General features: G+C 37.8%; 2 protein-coding genes across 4 annotated transcripts in view; one reads left to right on the forward strand and one right to left on the reverse strand.

The window, feature by feature from the left end:
- Positions 1-7,453, forward strand: part of PLBD1 (phospholipase B domain containing 1) — a 54,956-nt gene extending 47,503 nt beyond the window's left edge. Inside the window, exons 9-11 of the mRNA XM_070410656.1 lie at positions 3,172-3,357; positions 4,030-4,136; positions 7,169-7,453. Coding sequence (XP_070266757.1) covers positions 3,172-3,357; positions 4,030-4,136; positions 7,169-7,351 — 476 coding nt within the window. The 3' untranslated portion in view covers positions 7,352-7,453. The remainder of the gene's footprint in view (positions 1-3,171; positions 3,358-4,029; positions 4,137-7,168) is intronic.
- Positions 1-16,269, reverse strand: part of ATF7IP (activating transcription factor 7 interacting protein) — a 114,488-nt gene that overhangs the window by 1,615 nt on the left and 96,604 nt on the right. For 2 of the 3 annotated variants that reach the window (XM_070410654.1, XM_070410653.1), the window contains exon 15: positions 8,364-12,852. The exons of the other annotated variant lie outside the window; for it this stretch is intronic. In XM_070410654.1, the coding sequence (XP_070266755.1) occupies positions 12,433-12,852 (420 nt within the window). In that variant the 3' untranslated portion in view covers positions 8,364-12,432. Of the gene's footprint in view, positions 1-8,363; positions 12,853-16,269 lie in introns of those variants that run through there. 3 annotated transcript variants of the gene reach the window in all.

Raw genomic sequence — 16,269 nt, forward strand, 5'->3', positions numbered from 1 at the left:
ACATGACAGTAATGGGACAGGTCCACAGTCAAATTTATAATTTTGAATTCTCAAAATCTCAAAACTCTAAAACCAAGGTTTGTGGGGGGGTTTTTTGTTTTGTTTTGTTGGGGGGAGGGGGGGCAGGTGTCCCTAATCACTTGATAGCAAAATATGACCTGATCTGAACTTATTTGGAAGCAAGAGCTTGAACCGTCTATTTATATCTTTGTTCCCTCTTCTCTAGAGAGACTGTTTATATATTGGGCTACAGAAATATCACTCTTGGTGTGTGTGTGTGTGTTAATCCTCACCCGAGGATATTTTTACATTGATCTTTTGGAGAGAGAGGGAAAGACAGAAGGAAATATGGATGTGAGAGAACCGCATCAATTGGTTGCTTCCTGCCCTGACCAGGGCCCAGGCTGGGGAGAAGCCTGCAACCAATGTAAGTGCCCTTGACCAGAATCAAACCCAGGTCCCTTTAGTCCGCAGGCGGATGCTCTTTACACTGAGTCAAACCCTAGTGGGGAAGATCACTCTTTGAATACTAGGTGCTTCCCACAGAGACTGCAATGCCATATCTAATATATGCATGCCATTGCTGTTCTAAAATATAAAAAAAAAAAACCCTGAATTCTGCCCTAACCGGTTTGGCTCAATGGATAGAGCGTCGTCGGCCTGCGGACTCAAGGGTCCCAGGTTCGATTCCAGTCAAGGGCATGTACCTTGGCTGTGGACACATCCCCAGTAGGGAGTGTTCAGGAGGCAGCTGATCAATGTTTCTCTCTCATCGATGTTTCTAACTCTCTATCCCTCTCCCTTCCTCTCTGTAAAAAATCAATAAAATATATTTAAAACAACAACCAAAAAACAAAAAAAAACCCTGAATTCTGAAACACATCTGACCCCCAAGAGTAAACCTTTATAATTTCACAGGGTTGTAAAAAAGATTGAGAAAATTCTTGTAAATTCTTGAGCACATTGCTGGATTTATGAGCACACACAGTAAGTCCTCGCTGAATATTTGTTGAATAAATGAAACTGAAGATGATGTTTGACTGGGGGTTTAAAGCCCAAACAGGAGCTCACTAATTTGACAAAGGGAAGGGTCAAGCAAATGAAGCATGAGAACTGGTGTGACTGAGAAACTATTAGCTTAAGATAGCCAAAGGAAAGGCTATCAAGTGTAAGATAGGTAGTCAGGGGAAAATATCAGCCTTGTATAGCCTGCTAAGCAGTTTAGCCTTTATGCTTTAGGACACAGACGTTTCTGAAAAGAGAGGGTAGATTGGAGATCAGAGAGAAGACAGGAGATCAATTAGGAAACTATTGAAATAGATGGGCTGACGGATGAGTAGGTACAGAACCAAGATAAGGTATCGACCCTGGGGATCATGGCCTGGACCTCAGTTTCCCAGGTCCCCAAATCAACTTTGTAATGACGCCTGGAGTGAGCCATCCCAGCAGGAATGGCTCACATCAATGACGTGTACACTATATGCATAAAGCAGAGTTAAGGTGGAAACTTCCATTGCTAAGCAGATACGACCAGGGTCCAGCCCCAGCGGTCCAGGGGTTCCCAAAGGTGTGGACGGAGTCGGCAAAGAACGTTTTACATGGAGACAGTGTTCAGAACTCTCTAGCTCTGTTCAGAACTCTCTAGCTCTCTTTAGTCTCCATAGATCTTCCTGTGCCTGGCTGAGGCCACAGAGAAAGATCCTGAGGCAAGCTGAGCCTTTATTTTTATAGTCAGAGGTAAACAAGATAGTGGTTACCAAAGTTACACTGTTCTTGTGAGTTTCACTTGTTTTTGTTCTTGTTGCTCTTCCCTCAGCCCATTAGCTTCCCAGGTAAAATCTAGAGAGTGTCATAAGGTCAAGCCTAATTATGCTTAAGAGGACTGTGCCCTCTAAGCTGGGACTTGTTTGTGACTTTGCCAACAGGTCAGTCCGAGGCTTAACCCTAAATCAGCTCCCCACAGTAGACGTAAGTCCTTTTTGGGGAAGAAAAAGTCACCTGAGAAGTTAAATCATTAGTTGGTTACTTGGTTAGCATGACAATTCGAAACTGAGACGCTCATGGTCTGACCTTGAAGGCTGGTCCATCCAGCTCTTAAGAGCCTGACAGTAACAGCAGGCCTCCAAAGAGAGATCTGAGTGGTGATGTCCCTATGTTGACTGATCATCCAGGCCAGTATAATCTGGGATGTTCCTGAAATGATTTTACTATGGTTGTGTCACATGTTTGATGCTTAGTGACTAGTGGCCTTGGCACACTTCCCAGTTTTGAATGAAGCTGAGCCTTTCTGAATGCTTAGCAGTGGTTCTCAACCTTCCTAATGCCGCGACCCTTTAATACAGTTCCTCATGTTGTGGTGACCCTCAATTTCATTGTTACAAATTGAACATAATTAAAGCATAGTGATTAATCACAAAAATAATATGTAATTATATATGTGTTTTCCAATGGTCTTAGGCTACCCCTGTGAAAGGGTTGTTCGATCCCCACAGGGGTCACGATCCACAGGTTCAGAACTGCTGGCTTAGAGTCAAAGGAGTTGAAAGCCTACTGGAACCTTAAAGATCATCTCCATTCCCCTCATATTACTGACTCTCCTTTTCCCTCCCACTGCTAAAAAAAGGAAATGAAAACAAAGAACAAACAAAAAAACGATGTTAATTAACTACCTGAGACCTAGTTGTTGAGCCCTGAGCCTAGAATCCATCCAGGTTTTCTGATCCCCAGCACTTTGTTCCTCCACTTTCCTGGCATATTATATTCCCTGTTCGGACCACGCTGTGAAACCATCTTTTGGCATTTCACTAACCAAGTCCACTGAAATGAGCTCCCCAGACCTCTTGGTGTTATACTTCATTTTGCTCTATAAATGCTAAGGTTATTTCCTGGTTAAGAGATTGCTTTAAGAATTTTGGGTGAAAACCAAAGAATTCTGGTGCTCTTTCCCCCTAATGGAATAATCTAGAGGTATACCAATTCTGTAAATTATGATTGGTTTGACTGCCAGGGTTCACAAAGTTTTATTTTTTATATAATATCAATATCATGTAATTACACACCTATGCCAGGTTTCAAAAGAAACTACCATAACATTTCTTTTGTTCCCTCTCTTTCCTTTTCTGTCTCCCTCCCTGTCAATCCCACTCTTCCTTCCCTTCCATTCCAAATCAGGATATTGGCCTTCCTACAACGTTCCTTTTCATGAAAAAATCTACAACTGGAGTGGCTATCCATTGTTAGTTCAGAAGCTGGGTTTGGACTACTCTTATGATCTGGCTCCACGAGCCAAAATCTTCCGGCGTGACCAAGGAACAGTGACTGACATGGCATCCATGAAATATATCATGCGATACAACAGTACGTAGCACATTTCTCAGGAATCATTCTTCAAAACTCCTTTTCTTCCCCATGGATAAAGAATCCATGTAAGTTTATCATCTCTGTACTAGAAGGAATTATAAAAAGTTAATGAATTAAGTATTTTGTATTCAATTCATATTATACATATTTTATACTCAACAAATAAAATTTTGTCCACCTTCATAAAATGACAGGGAAAGATTCTATAGATTTTTTTTTAATTGAAAACTTATATGTGAAACACAGAAAAACCCATACGATGTACTTTTTTTTTTACTATCACCCCTCATCCCCCAAACACAGGTTTCCTTCCAAGGACAAAAGCAGCCAATAAAACAAAAATTATTCATAAATACTTTATTTTTTAAGAGTATCAAAATCAAATTTGTAATTATTTTGTGGAAAAAAAATTGATGCACATTTATCCTGTTAATCTTTCATCCACTCTTCACTGTGCAAGGTTCTTGAGAACAGGCTGGGCCTGGAGCAGGGAACTTACAGTTGCCCCTTCCTGGTACAAGCCAAAGGAGACTTCTGTATCCGGGAGCACACTGAGCTGCAGAGGCCTCTCTGATTATCTAGCTTTTAACAGGTCCAAAAATCTTATTGTGGATCAGTGTTACCTCAGAATAGTCTGTGCTCACTCTTGTCCCAATCTCTGTTTCCTAGATTATGAGAAGGATCCTTACAGTAAGGGTGATCCGTGCAACACCATCTGTTGCCGTGAAGATCTGAACCCATTTGACCCAAGTCCTGGAGGTTGCTATGATACGAAGGTAACATGCTACTGACTTTTGAATTTAATTTCCGCCAGCACCTACACCTATTTAAAGGCAAAGCTGCAAAGGTTTTGGTGGCATAGAGCACAACAATGTTTCTACCCATTACTTGATTCAGGGTTCACCTTTTTCAGATATTCTGGTGATAGGTGCCATTGCCTAACTTCAAGTCCCTGCTCTGCCACTTAACCCACTGTACGCCATAAGCGTCTGTAGAGCAAGCGGTGGACCTTCCCCACACACCACAAGCGTTTATAAAAAAAAAAAAGTTTTCCCTAAGTGGCAGCCCTGACCAACTTTAAAATAATTTTTCGTGAGAATTTTCAGCTGAAAATATTCAAGAACACCCAAATTATGAGTAATATATTTATTTTTGTAACTAGAGGCCTGGTGCAAAATTCATGCATGGGTAGGGTCCCTAGGCCTGGCCAGCAATCAGGGCCAATCAGGGCCTTCCGGCTGCCAGCCGGGGCCTTCCTTCGTTCCACGCTGCCCCCTGGTGGTCAGCTCACGTCATAGTAAGCGATCAAACTCCCAGTCTAACTCCCGAGGGGACACTGTGCATATTAGCCTTTTATATGTATAGATATTCACTGCAAATTGATTTTTTAAATTAAATTCAAAATATCGTGGCATGTGGGGATGGTTTCCGTTTTGGACATGTGGCAGTTAACTGTTAATAGTAAATCACATAATCTTATAATGCTTCTGTTTCCTCATCTGTAAAATGGAAGTAACAGTACTTGCCTCATATGGCTGTAGAGAAGAACATTTAATATCTATAGAATGTTTAGAACAGTACTTAGTGGGTTATTTGAAAATGTACACATCATGATGATGTTGGTGGTAATAATGTGGATGTCTAAAGTTTTCCAGACTGGCCCAAAGTCCAAAGAATATATTGAGAGCAGTGTGATTTTACATTAAATAGAAATTTAATTTAGCTGAAGGAACAAGTATTGAACCAGACACAAAATCATTAAAGGGTTTTTAGTTTTTAGCATGCTAGAATTGGTAAGTGCTATAATGTATCTTATAAGTAATATGTTTGCAGTGGTGGTCTGAAATAGTTCATATAGATATGAGGACCAGTTGTTAAAATCAGTTGACTGTGTTGATAGCTTGAACTCAGCCATGGTGGGAGTATTTACACCATGGAAATCAGCAAACATTACAAATCAGGGCCTTTTTTTCCCCCTCAGAGTTAGTTGTTAAAAAATTTACCTGGATACTCCTGGGTTTGGGAGATCCAAGGGGGTAAGCTAGTTATTTTAGTTGGTGGAGAGAATCATTTTACCACATCCTTTTGTACTTTTGGTTTGGGCATGTGTCTTTTCATTTGCAACTCCAGTCCTAAATTCTGGAAGAAATCTGTGAGAAGAGTTAACTGTTCTATCTTCAGCTCTGAAACTGTAAGAATGTCAACAGCCCCCCCCCCACCACACACACACACATTTTTTTTCTATCAGTCTAAAGCCTAAATAGGAGATGCTTTAGAATAGCCTGAGTTCCAGCTCACCCTACATTATAGGTATGTGATGATGGCAAAACTTTAGCCTTAATGACTCTCAATATGTTAGGAAATGCAAATAAATAAATAAATAAATAAATAAATAAATAGTGGAATCTAATGAACAAAATGAACAAGCAAAATAGATACAAACAGAGCAGGCTGACAGCTGTTGGAGAGGAGGGGTATTGGAGGACTGGGTGGGGCATGGTAGAGGGATTGAGAAAAAAAAGAGAAAAAACTCATGGACAAGAACAACACTGAGCCCTAACCGGTTTGGCTCAGTGGATAGAGCATCGACCTGCGGACTCAAAGGTCCCAGGTTCAATTCCGGTCAAGGGCATGTACCTTGGTTGCGTGCACATCCCCAATGGGGAGTGTGCAGGAGGCAGCTGATCGAAGTTTCTCTCTCATCGATGTTTCTAACTCTCTATCCCTCTCCCTTCTTCTCTGTAAAAAATCAATAAAATATATTTAAAAAAAAAAAAAAAAAAACAACACTGAATTGCCAGGGGGAAGAGAGTATGGGGGTGATAAATGGTGATAGGAGGATACTTGACTTGGGGTGGTGAACACAATACAGTGTACAGATGAGTTGTGGAACTATGTACCTAAAACCTATATAAATTTTAACCAGGATCACCCCAATAAATTCAATAAAAGGGGGGGGGGGAAATTAGTGGATACGGAGCGTGGCACACATGAAGCCCCAATGAATGTTTTTGTATTTATTTTTTATGGCATTTGCAAACATTCAGTGAAGTGTGTAACATGTTATATCCATTCCAGAATATACAGGGAATTACCTTCTGCTGCCTTGCCTAGAATCCAAGCCGACCTGCCATTTGTCAGATTTTACTTTCTTCTGGAAACACAGGAGCCTGCCAATTTTTCATCAAAAAAAAGTTCTGTTGAGGATATACTTTAAAAACATTTCTCTTGAGCCCTTTTGAATATAGGAAAAACCCTAAGTTATGAGACATTTTCTTCTTTCCCCGCTAAGGTTAACAACTGCTGCTATCCATTGTTTAGGTGTTTTTGAGAACCATGGGCAGTTTTTGATATTGAGCTCCACTTTATAACTTGCTACCGTACTGATTAATAAAACTTTTATTGAGGAATTAGCTTTTTTTTTGGCACTGCACCAAGCACTTACTTTCATTAAACCTCATGACAACCCTTCTGTGAAGTAGGGTTATCAGCCTACTTTACAGCTGAGAAAACTGAGCCATATGGAGGTTATTTTTTAATAAATTTTGGAGCTAGAATTTTGATTATGAGTAATGGATTACAGATCTCACACTTTGGCTACATTGCTAATACCCTCCTACTATTCAATTCATATGTGAATGCCAAATGAAGACAGAATAGCAGATTGTGGAAGTTGGCAAGATTTTGCTCTAAAGGGGATAATATTGTGACGTCAGAAATGGGTTGGAGGGAGAGGAGAAAAAATAGGGATTTAGTCAATTTTTTTCCCAAATTGTTTTTCTAAAATGTCTCCCTCTTCTCTTTCCAGGTGGCAGATATGTACCTAGCATTAGAGTACACAGCACATGCCATTAGTGGTCCCACAGTACAAGGTGGCCTCCCTGTTTTTCACTGGAAGCGGTTCAACAAAACTCTCCATGAGGGCATGCCAGAGGCCTACAACTTTGATTTTATTACCATGAAGCCAATTTTGAAACCTGACATAAAATGAAGGGCGATAAGAAAATAGAAGGCTGCAAATAAGATACCAAAGGCACTATTTTAGCTATGTTTTTCCATTCACAATTAGTCTTAATAAAATGTATTAAATTTAGTCTGTTACTATCATTCCCCACTGTTGACTGTGTAGTTAACAAGCATTCACTGTAGAAGAAACATTACATATGATTAACGACACTAGAATTCAGCATACAAACTTATATACAAGAGGGTATGGCAGCCCTAGCTGGTTTGGCTCAGTGGATAGAGCTTTGACCCGTGGACTGAAGGGTCCTGGGTTTGATTCTGGTCAAAGGCACATGTCCAGGTTGTGAGCTCAATCTCCAGTAGGGGGCATACAGGAGGCAGCCAATCAATGATTCTCTTTCATCATCCATGTTTCTCTCTTTCTCCCTCTCCTTTCCTCTCTGAAATCAATAAAAAAATGTATTTTTTTAAAAAAGAGGGTATGGCAGAAACTGTTCCGTTACTCATCAAAATCCATATTCTTTTATGCCTGGCCACGCAGACCACATATCCCAGGTTCCCTTAGGTAGTTGTGCCACATGACGAGTTCTTGTCAGTGGAATCTGACATGAGTGCTTGTTTCAGGCCTGGCCCCTAAGAACCTGTGCTCCTCCATGCTCTTTCCCCTTCCTTCCCTGGCTGGATATACTTAGTGACAAAGCCCAAAGGAAAGGTGGAGCTGTGTTTCCAATGGAACCTCTTACAGAAATGTAGGGAGTGATATTTCTGGCATTAACAGGTATCAGTTGAGTCTTTGTGGTGCAAGCAAACCTTAATGTTGTCTCCCATTACTGAAAAACAGCACATCTCATCTGAGAGCAACTCTGTAATAGCTTTTCTTTCAAAGTTTGAGAACTGTGTGTACTTTTAGTGCTGTGGTATTGTCAAATAGGCTAAATAAACCATACTGTACAGTCTAATGAGTGATCCTTAACAAAGTGAGAGACTCGAAAGAAACAAACACAAGGAGCAAGAATAATCAGAATGAATCAGAGTACTCAGCATGTTAAAAACCCATAGTTTATTTCAAAGTATAAATTTCAGGCTTGCTGGACAAATCCCACTACAGTTAACACTTAAACAGACACCAGTCTACTGTACATTTAGAAAAGAAAAAAAAACACAAAAACCTTTAAAACCTAATAAAAACAGGACAACTTGCTATAGCCCAGTTTATATTAGACATTAGGAAGATCTTAACATTGTCTTATTATTTACACTTTCAACTGCAATAAAGAAAAATCAGAATGCAAGTTTCCTACAAATATTTTTATATTAACTTTGAAATGGCTGATGAAATACTAAAGCCAAGATTTCCAAAAGGTGTTTGATTGCCCAGTTACCTTATTTACAAACAAAATAAAAATAAAAAAGACAGCATTTAAATATAAATGCTTGGTATTTAACTGACTCTACAAATTAAAAAACTTATTTAGCATGATAAAACTATTTGTATGGTCCTATTCCTCCCCATTGGCTGGCTCAAGAGAAATAGATTTTAGGAATTACATAAGTCTGCCACACTAACAAAACTGCTCATAAGAATTGTTCTAATCTTTTCCTTTGTCCCAAAATGTAAAAGAAGGGGGAGGTGGGGTGGGAGGACAGGACACATCATTTGCCCAGTAAGGAAGGCAGAATCATACATTGGTTTTAGATAAAGTTATTTGCAATAATCTAATACTGAGACTTGATTTTTCTGGAAATTAGAATAAAACAGGCCAATAACAACAACTGGCCAATAATAAAACAACGAATGAATCATAAGATACTGAAATAACCCAAGGTTTTTGCAGTACTCTAACAGTGCTAAGATCGTATGTATAAAAGCAAGAGAGGACGATACCACAGGCATTATTTTGTTAATCTTGTATAGTACTGAGAAATTCGTGGAACAAGATAAATGCATGTCATGCAATATTAACACTCACCTTGTTGCATAAATAATTCAGAAAATATAACCAAAAGAGAACAAAAACTTAGCTAACACTTATGCAATACAGTAAGAGAATTCTGTATGGTGCAGCCCACCTAAGGAGTTCTGTAGAAATGTACCCCTAAGATTCTAAGCTCCTTGCTCTAGGACTTGTTTTTCAAATAAACCTTTCATTTACCTGACATTGGGGGTGGGGAGAGTGGGGAACATCTCACTGTGAGGCAAATGGTACCCCAATAAATATCTTTTAAGAAAGAAAGCTCTCTTCACTCTTCTCATTGACTTCTACTGTGTTAAACAGTACACAGTATTCTGCATATTTTAAAAAGTGAATCCAGAGAAATAGAGGGATATAGTTACCTCATCAAGTTAACTGTTAATAACATGTTATCTTTATATGTAATTTATAAATTTACTGGCAATAACAATTTTGGAAAGAGGCTTACTCACACCTTAAATAGGGCGAAAATTAACAGATACAAAGTAAAGAGTAACAAACATCACTGTTATCTTTAAATGCCACGTAACCATTTTGGGTTGAAATTTCATAAATTTCCAGGATTTCCAATAAAGTGACATTTAACACAAGTATTGTCAGGCTAAAAAATTTAGTAAACTTGCATTCCCAAAATGGGATAAACAAGCTTATTTGTAATACTCTGTGAAAAGGCACAACAAAATAAAAAAGGTATCATGGGGTGTGAACTGCTACAAAAAAATCTGTAATCAGTAGCTATTTCTAGCTGAATCTTCCATTCTCTCTCCTGAATAAAAAGTGTCCATCAACATTAAAAAAACCTGCCCCAAATAAAAGACTAGAGTTCTAGCCTACCACCTTTCAGTTAATCCAATATAGCTGCTGTTGCCTACAAATCCCATGTCAGACTAATTTGTTGAGGTCAATTTATAATATGCTTTTTCCTCAAATAATTACAATATTTCTTTGTACCTTCCTCCCACCATCAGGAATAAAAAATTATTTTACTGTAGCAAAATATTTTTAGGGTTACTGTTCGAAAATTTTTTTGACAGAAAACACAGTATACACTAAAATAATGTACTATTTCCATTCTACTGGGCTTTCTTCACAGGATTATATAGTGCTACAAAAACTCTTTTAAAAAGGGATTAGTGACTATAAATAGAAACATTCACCAAGGGAACCATTTCAAGGCTAGGTAGGCAAATTGTTATCACATGACCAAAAAAAGGCCAATAAGAACAATTTTGAGCATGAGCTTTCTATTCTGTAGACAGGAATGATCTTGAGCATATAATCAATGTCGCATCCACTGCAGGTAGAAACATATATACATGAAGGTATGGACAGGTATTCATATACATCTCCCTTTCGAAATTTTCATTGGCATGACGTTGGCAACTTCTTTACCATTGTCATTAGTCCTAGAACGAGTAATAGCTACATGGTTGGCAAATTTGATTCATGGAAACTTTAATTCTCATTGTTGCCTTATTTTCTGAAAGTGAAAGGAAGGTTTTGGAGCATTTATAATTTGGCAACCTGTAGGCTTTCTTCAGCATCAACCAAAATTCACACATAACATGACATACACTGACTGGTGAAAGTCTATTTAAAGACTTTACAACTAGAATGCTTCCAGTTTCAAGCCACCAATGTGGCAAACAAAGCATTAATGGAGAAGATTGCGCCTTCCTATAATTACAGGAGGTATAATTTGAGAAGGTACAAATATGAATTCGAAGATGATAATTTCACGAACTCCATGAATTCCTTTCAAAATATTCCCAATCATACTCTCATCCCCAAGTGTACCCAGGAAGTCCTGTCCTACACTATCTACACTCAACTATCTGATACCAATAGAGCTCGCACTCGTATTGAAAATGCAGGACACCTAAGCTGACTTTGATTAACTTTGAAGAGGAACAGAGAACTAAGTTATATCTAATTGTTACATAAACTGACCCCAAAGGATATGCTTTGAATTCTATCCAAAGCTGACATAAATTACACAAAACTTGGCACCATCAAAACAAAGTTAAAAGTTAACAAAAGGAACAATGATACAAGAATAAAGAGATAATGGATCTTTCCCTTTAATATTTTAGCTCACTGTATTTTGTAAATTTGACTATTTCCTTTGAAAGAATATTATGCTTTGGGTGATAAAATAAACTGTAAATGCTTTCATAATTTCTGACACTGTGTGAGCACAGATACTGAAATTTTTTAGGAAAAGTTTCTTATACAGTTTGGTCTTCTCTTGGTCTACTTTACATAAAGTAAATTTAAATAGTGACCAAAAATAAAAGCATTTATATTCTTAGGAGAAAATAGCAAGTGAAAATTTTGGAGTTAGATGTAGTAATGCCACTGATGAGAATATGTATAAAAGCCTTGTTTTAACATTTACTTGAGGGAGTGTGCTATATTTTGCGGAGATAAAGGAAAAATGAAGGGCTAAAAGCAGAAAGGAAAGAAACAATGAACAAATGGCCATGTTTATTTTTGCAGTTAATGTTTAAGGCACAAAATAAATGTAAAAGAAAGATAGAAAAGGGAGGGCCATTTAGATGTTTTCGCCTATTTAACAACCCAGAAGAGACAACAAAAGATAAAACAGATCCTTTCCTGTGTTCAAATTAACCTATTTTAAGCTCTTTAACCATTTTGCTTTTTATTTTTTTCTTTGGGTTTTGTTTAGATTCTGTTTAAATTATTTAACTATGAAACTACAGATCCCTTAGAAATAGAATCATGCCAGTTACATACCTCAGATGCTTTGCTCTACTTTATGCTAGAAGAGAGGTAAATTTGAGAATGAAAATGGGAGATTCCACTGCAACAAACATATATAGATAGGAAAAAATAAAACCACACAAACACCCACACATATTATTCCCCAGCCTCAGGACTAAAGGAAGATGCACATTTACACTTCAAAACCTTGAAGCTTGAATTGTTCAGGAAAAGGTTCTTGCTTTATGAGCTAAGTTTATTTTATTCTGATTATAAACAAACGTAGTGTATATACACATCTGTCCAAGAAATCTCGCACAATGTAGATTTTTACAATGGGTATCATGCACAAGATTAAAATAAGACCAAAAAGTGGAACTTTTCAAAGAAGAGAGAAAGGGTCCAAGGTTTAACTGCTCTGAGAAGAAGAGATCACATCCGTTGACTGAGGATCGCAGAAAGGTCCAAAACGTCCATAAATATCCTTGGCCCGTACAGCAAAGTAGTATTTGCTGCCAGATACAAACTGGGTCAGAGTGCATGCCATTGGCAAAGGAAGTGCCTTTACCTCTCCAATCTTTTTCCATTGTGAGGGCACAGTGGCACTGGGTTCCTCATGGTAAGCATAGAGATGGTAGCTGTCAACAGTGGCACAGGTTCGATCCACTTCCAGGACACTCCATGACAGTACAATGCCATTTTGACTCTGAACTCGTGCTAACTTCAAGTGCGGCTTCTGAGGCAGAGATGTGCTGGCAGCTTCTGGGGGCAGGCGCGGTGGTTGTGGGGCTTCTGGTAAGGGTGCTGGGTGCACAGGGCGTGGGGGCTCCTAACCAAGAAGAGCCATGTTGATTTATAATGACCACACAAAGGGCTGTTTTTGAGAATTAGAACTAAGACATCCTAGAGGTCACTTACTAAGAACATTTTATATCAAAATACAGGGAAATACCAAATATTTGGTACATTTTATTTGGTGAGCTGTAACCAACTGTACCCCAAACAATGATGCTGAGGTAACCCCTGCTATTCTTTCCAGACCTACAGAGTTTTCCTTGGGAAATAAAAGCCCTTGCTAATGGAACATCATCTTGACAGATTGAAATCATCATCTACTTCTAACAAAATAATGTATGATTTAATTCTGTATGCTACAGCTTCTTTTTTTAGTACAATGTAACATTTTAAAATATTATGTGTCCCTGGCCAGTGTGGCCCACTTGGTTGAGCGTCGTCTTGTGCTACAAAAAGTTGCTGGTTCGCTTCTCAGTGAGAGCACATACCCAGGTTGTGGGATTGATCCCCGGTGTGTATGAGAGGCAACCAACTGATGTTTATCATGTCAGTGTTTCTTTCTCTCGGTCCCTCTCCTTTCCTTTCTCTCAAAAATCAGTAACATTTTTTAAAAAACCTTAAAAATAAAATATTATCTGTGTCAGTCTACCATAGAAAATTTGAGTATTTAACTCTTCTTTCATTTTAAAGCTGTTTTTCCATATAAAGACTAGCATATTCTTACAAATAAGAAATAAGCACATTTAATAATGAATGTACATTATGCTTTTGATCAGGCTACATGAAATAGGTGACATTTAAATTAGATCCTGAAACAGGAAATTTAGAAATATAGAAAAAGTTGTGTACCATTCTGCCAATAGGTAAAGCATGAGCAAAGGCATGTGGGATTTTTGGACAAAAACCAGTGATAACTTTTTACTCAGACATAGGGTATGTGAAGAAGAAAAGATAAATTTCGAAAGATAGGTTAAAGCTAGATAATGAGAAAGGTTTAATACTAAGCTTAAGAAGTCAAATTCACTTATCTACCATTGGACATTAGTATTATTATATTTGGGTTTTAAGATTACAGTGATAATTTTTCCAAAAAAGATTCAAGTGAGAGCCAGGAAATAGGGATATTAAGTGATTTTTTATTCTTTCTAGTGAAACATCATTATTCCACTGGCTTTAGGAAAGTGGTATTTTGGTGTGTTTTTTTTTTTGTTAATCCTTACCCGAGGATATTTTTTCTATTGCTTTTCAGAGAGAATGGAAGGGAGGGAGGGAGAGAGAGAAATATCAATGGGAGAGAGACACATCAATTGGTTGCCTCACACACTCACCTTGACTGGGGGCAGGGAGTGAACTGGTGCAACCCAGGTACATTGCCCTTGACTGGGAATTGATCCCAACACATCTTCCATGCCCAGTCTGATGCTCTAACCCCTGAACTAAACTGGCCAGGCATGCTCACTAACTTTAAATTGGAAGTCATGAAACAAGATTTTCTTAACTGAAATTCATTTAACAAAAATTGTTTTAATACATATTTTATTAAATGGATAATTTGCATATATTAAATAGTGAATTCTGTGATAGTCTCATGCCATCTTTTTAATTCCCATGCCTTCTCAAAACTTACTACCAAAAACATGTACATAGGAAGAACTCAGAAAGGATATACTGAATAATGTCAAGGAATATAAATCTGCTGAAATTCTTATGCCTAATGGAAAAAAAAATCAAACATGTCTGGAAAAAGGTATAATCTCAATTGAAAAGTTAAAATAAATATAAAGTTAGAGAGAAAAAAATTTAAACTTAAATAGACAAAAATTGAAAGCTGAAAAAGTAGAACTAAGTTGAGCCCTGGCCAGTGTGCCTCAGTGGTTGGGCGTCGTCAAATCAAAGGTGTGATTCCCGGTCAGAGTACATACATGCCTAGGTTGCAGGCTCGATCCCTCGTCAGGGTGTAAGCAGGAGGCAACTGATCAATGTTTCTCTCACATCGATATTTCTCTCTCTCTCTCCCCCCTTCTTATCTCTCTAAAATCAATAAAAACATATTTTGAAAAGTAAGACTTATTTGAATGCTAACCAATTTGCTCTAATTCAGTGGTTCTCAACCTTCCTAATGCCGAGACCCTTTAATACAGTTCCTCATGTTGTGGTAACCCCCAACCATAAAATTATTTTCGTTGCTACTTCATAACTGTAATTTTGCTACTGTTATGAATCGTAATGTAAATATCTGATATGCAGGATGTATTTTCATTGTTCGTGACCCACAGGTTGAGAACCGCTGCGTCTAATTCCTATCTCAAATTGTCTTTTTTCCTAAAGTGACTTAATCGTTTTAAAAGTAAAATCAAATAAACATATAGCTAACAATGTAAGAGACAATGGCTGAAGCCAGACTTGACTGGATGGAGCACAGGAATTTAAGAAGTTTGACAATAGTTTAAATGACTTGTAATATCCCTTCTAGTTCTTAAAATTCTAAGATTCTGAATCTGCTCATGTCCCAAAACTAAGTCAACTGAGTTGTTATATTTTTGTTGTTGCAATGGCTTTTACTGAAGTTTTATAGATAAAATAATGTGATATCAGGAATTTGCTTCAAAATAGTTGGTGTGTACATGGTTGTGGAAATAAGTGGCTGGTACCATAGATGAAATAAGACTGGCCAAGCACTAATAATTGTTGAAGATGTGTGACAGGTATACAGAAATTATTACTCTATTTTTTCTACATATATTTGAAAATTGCTATTTAAAAATATTTTTAAATTATTTGAAAGAATGTTCCTCCTGTGAGATGCACTTTATTCTAAGACAATACACATGAATGGAACCCAGTAAAAAACAAAAAAACACCCCACCAACACACACACACACACACACACACACCTCTGATAGGTCATCAAATTTGCAAAACTATAATATAAATAAGAGATTTTTGCTATACTTTTTATGAAAGACTAATGAATGAAAGGAATTATTTATAGACACAAACAACAGTAATGGTAAATTTGCCACACACCCCAATAGGGCCAGACTAGAGGGGCTGGGATCGGACAGCCTGATTTATAAAATGGTTTTGCCTGACACTAGCTTGGGTAGTGACACAGAGTAACCACTTAACATCTTTGTTTGTGACACAGTATTCTTTTCTATAAGAAATTAATAATCCTTGTAAAGTTGTGAGGATTAAATCAAAGCACATTAAATTAAATTGGAGTACCTGGTATACTGTAAGTGCTCCATTAATATTAATGTTTTCATTGTAGATCAATAAAAATAATAGCTATTAAGAGCATAGGCCCTAGAACATGGGTTTCTACAAAGTATGACCTTGGGCTGCTCAGTCAGCTTCTCTATGCATTAGCTGCCATATCATTAAAAAGAGAGCGCGCAGGAGTCCTAAAGGAGTTCTGTGTAAGAACTAAGTACATTAACAGTGTCTG

This window comes from Myotis yumanensis, unplaced genomic scaffold (assembly GCF_028538775.1).
Source record: "Myotis yumanensis isolate MYYU_CA2020_CCGP unplaced genomic scaffold, mMyoYum1.0.hap1 SCAF_3, whole genome shotgun sequence".
Lineage (NCBI taxonomy): Eukaryota > Metazoa > Chordata > Mammalia > Chiroptera > Vespertilionidae > Myotis > Myotis yumanensis.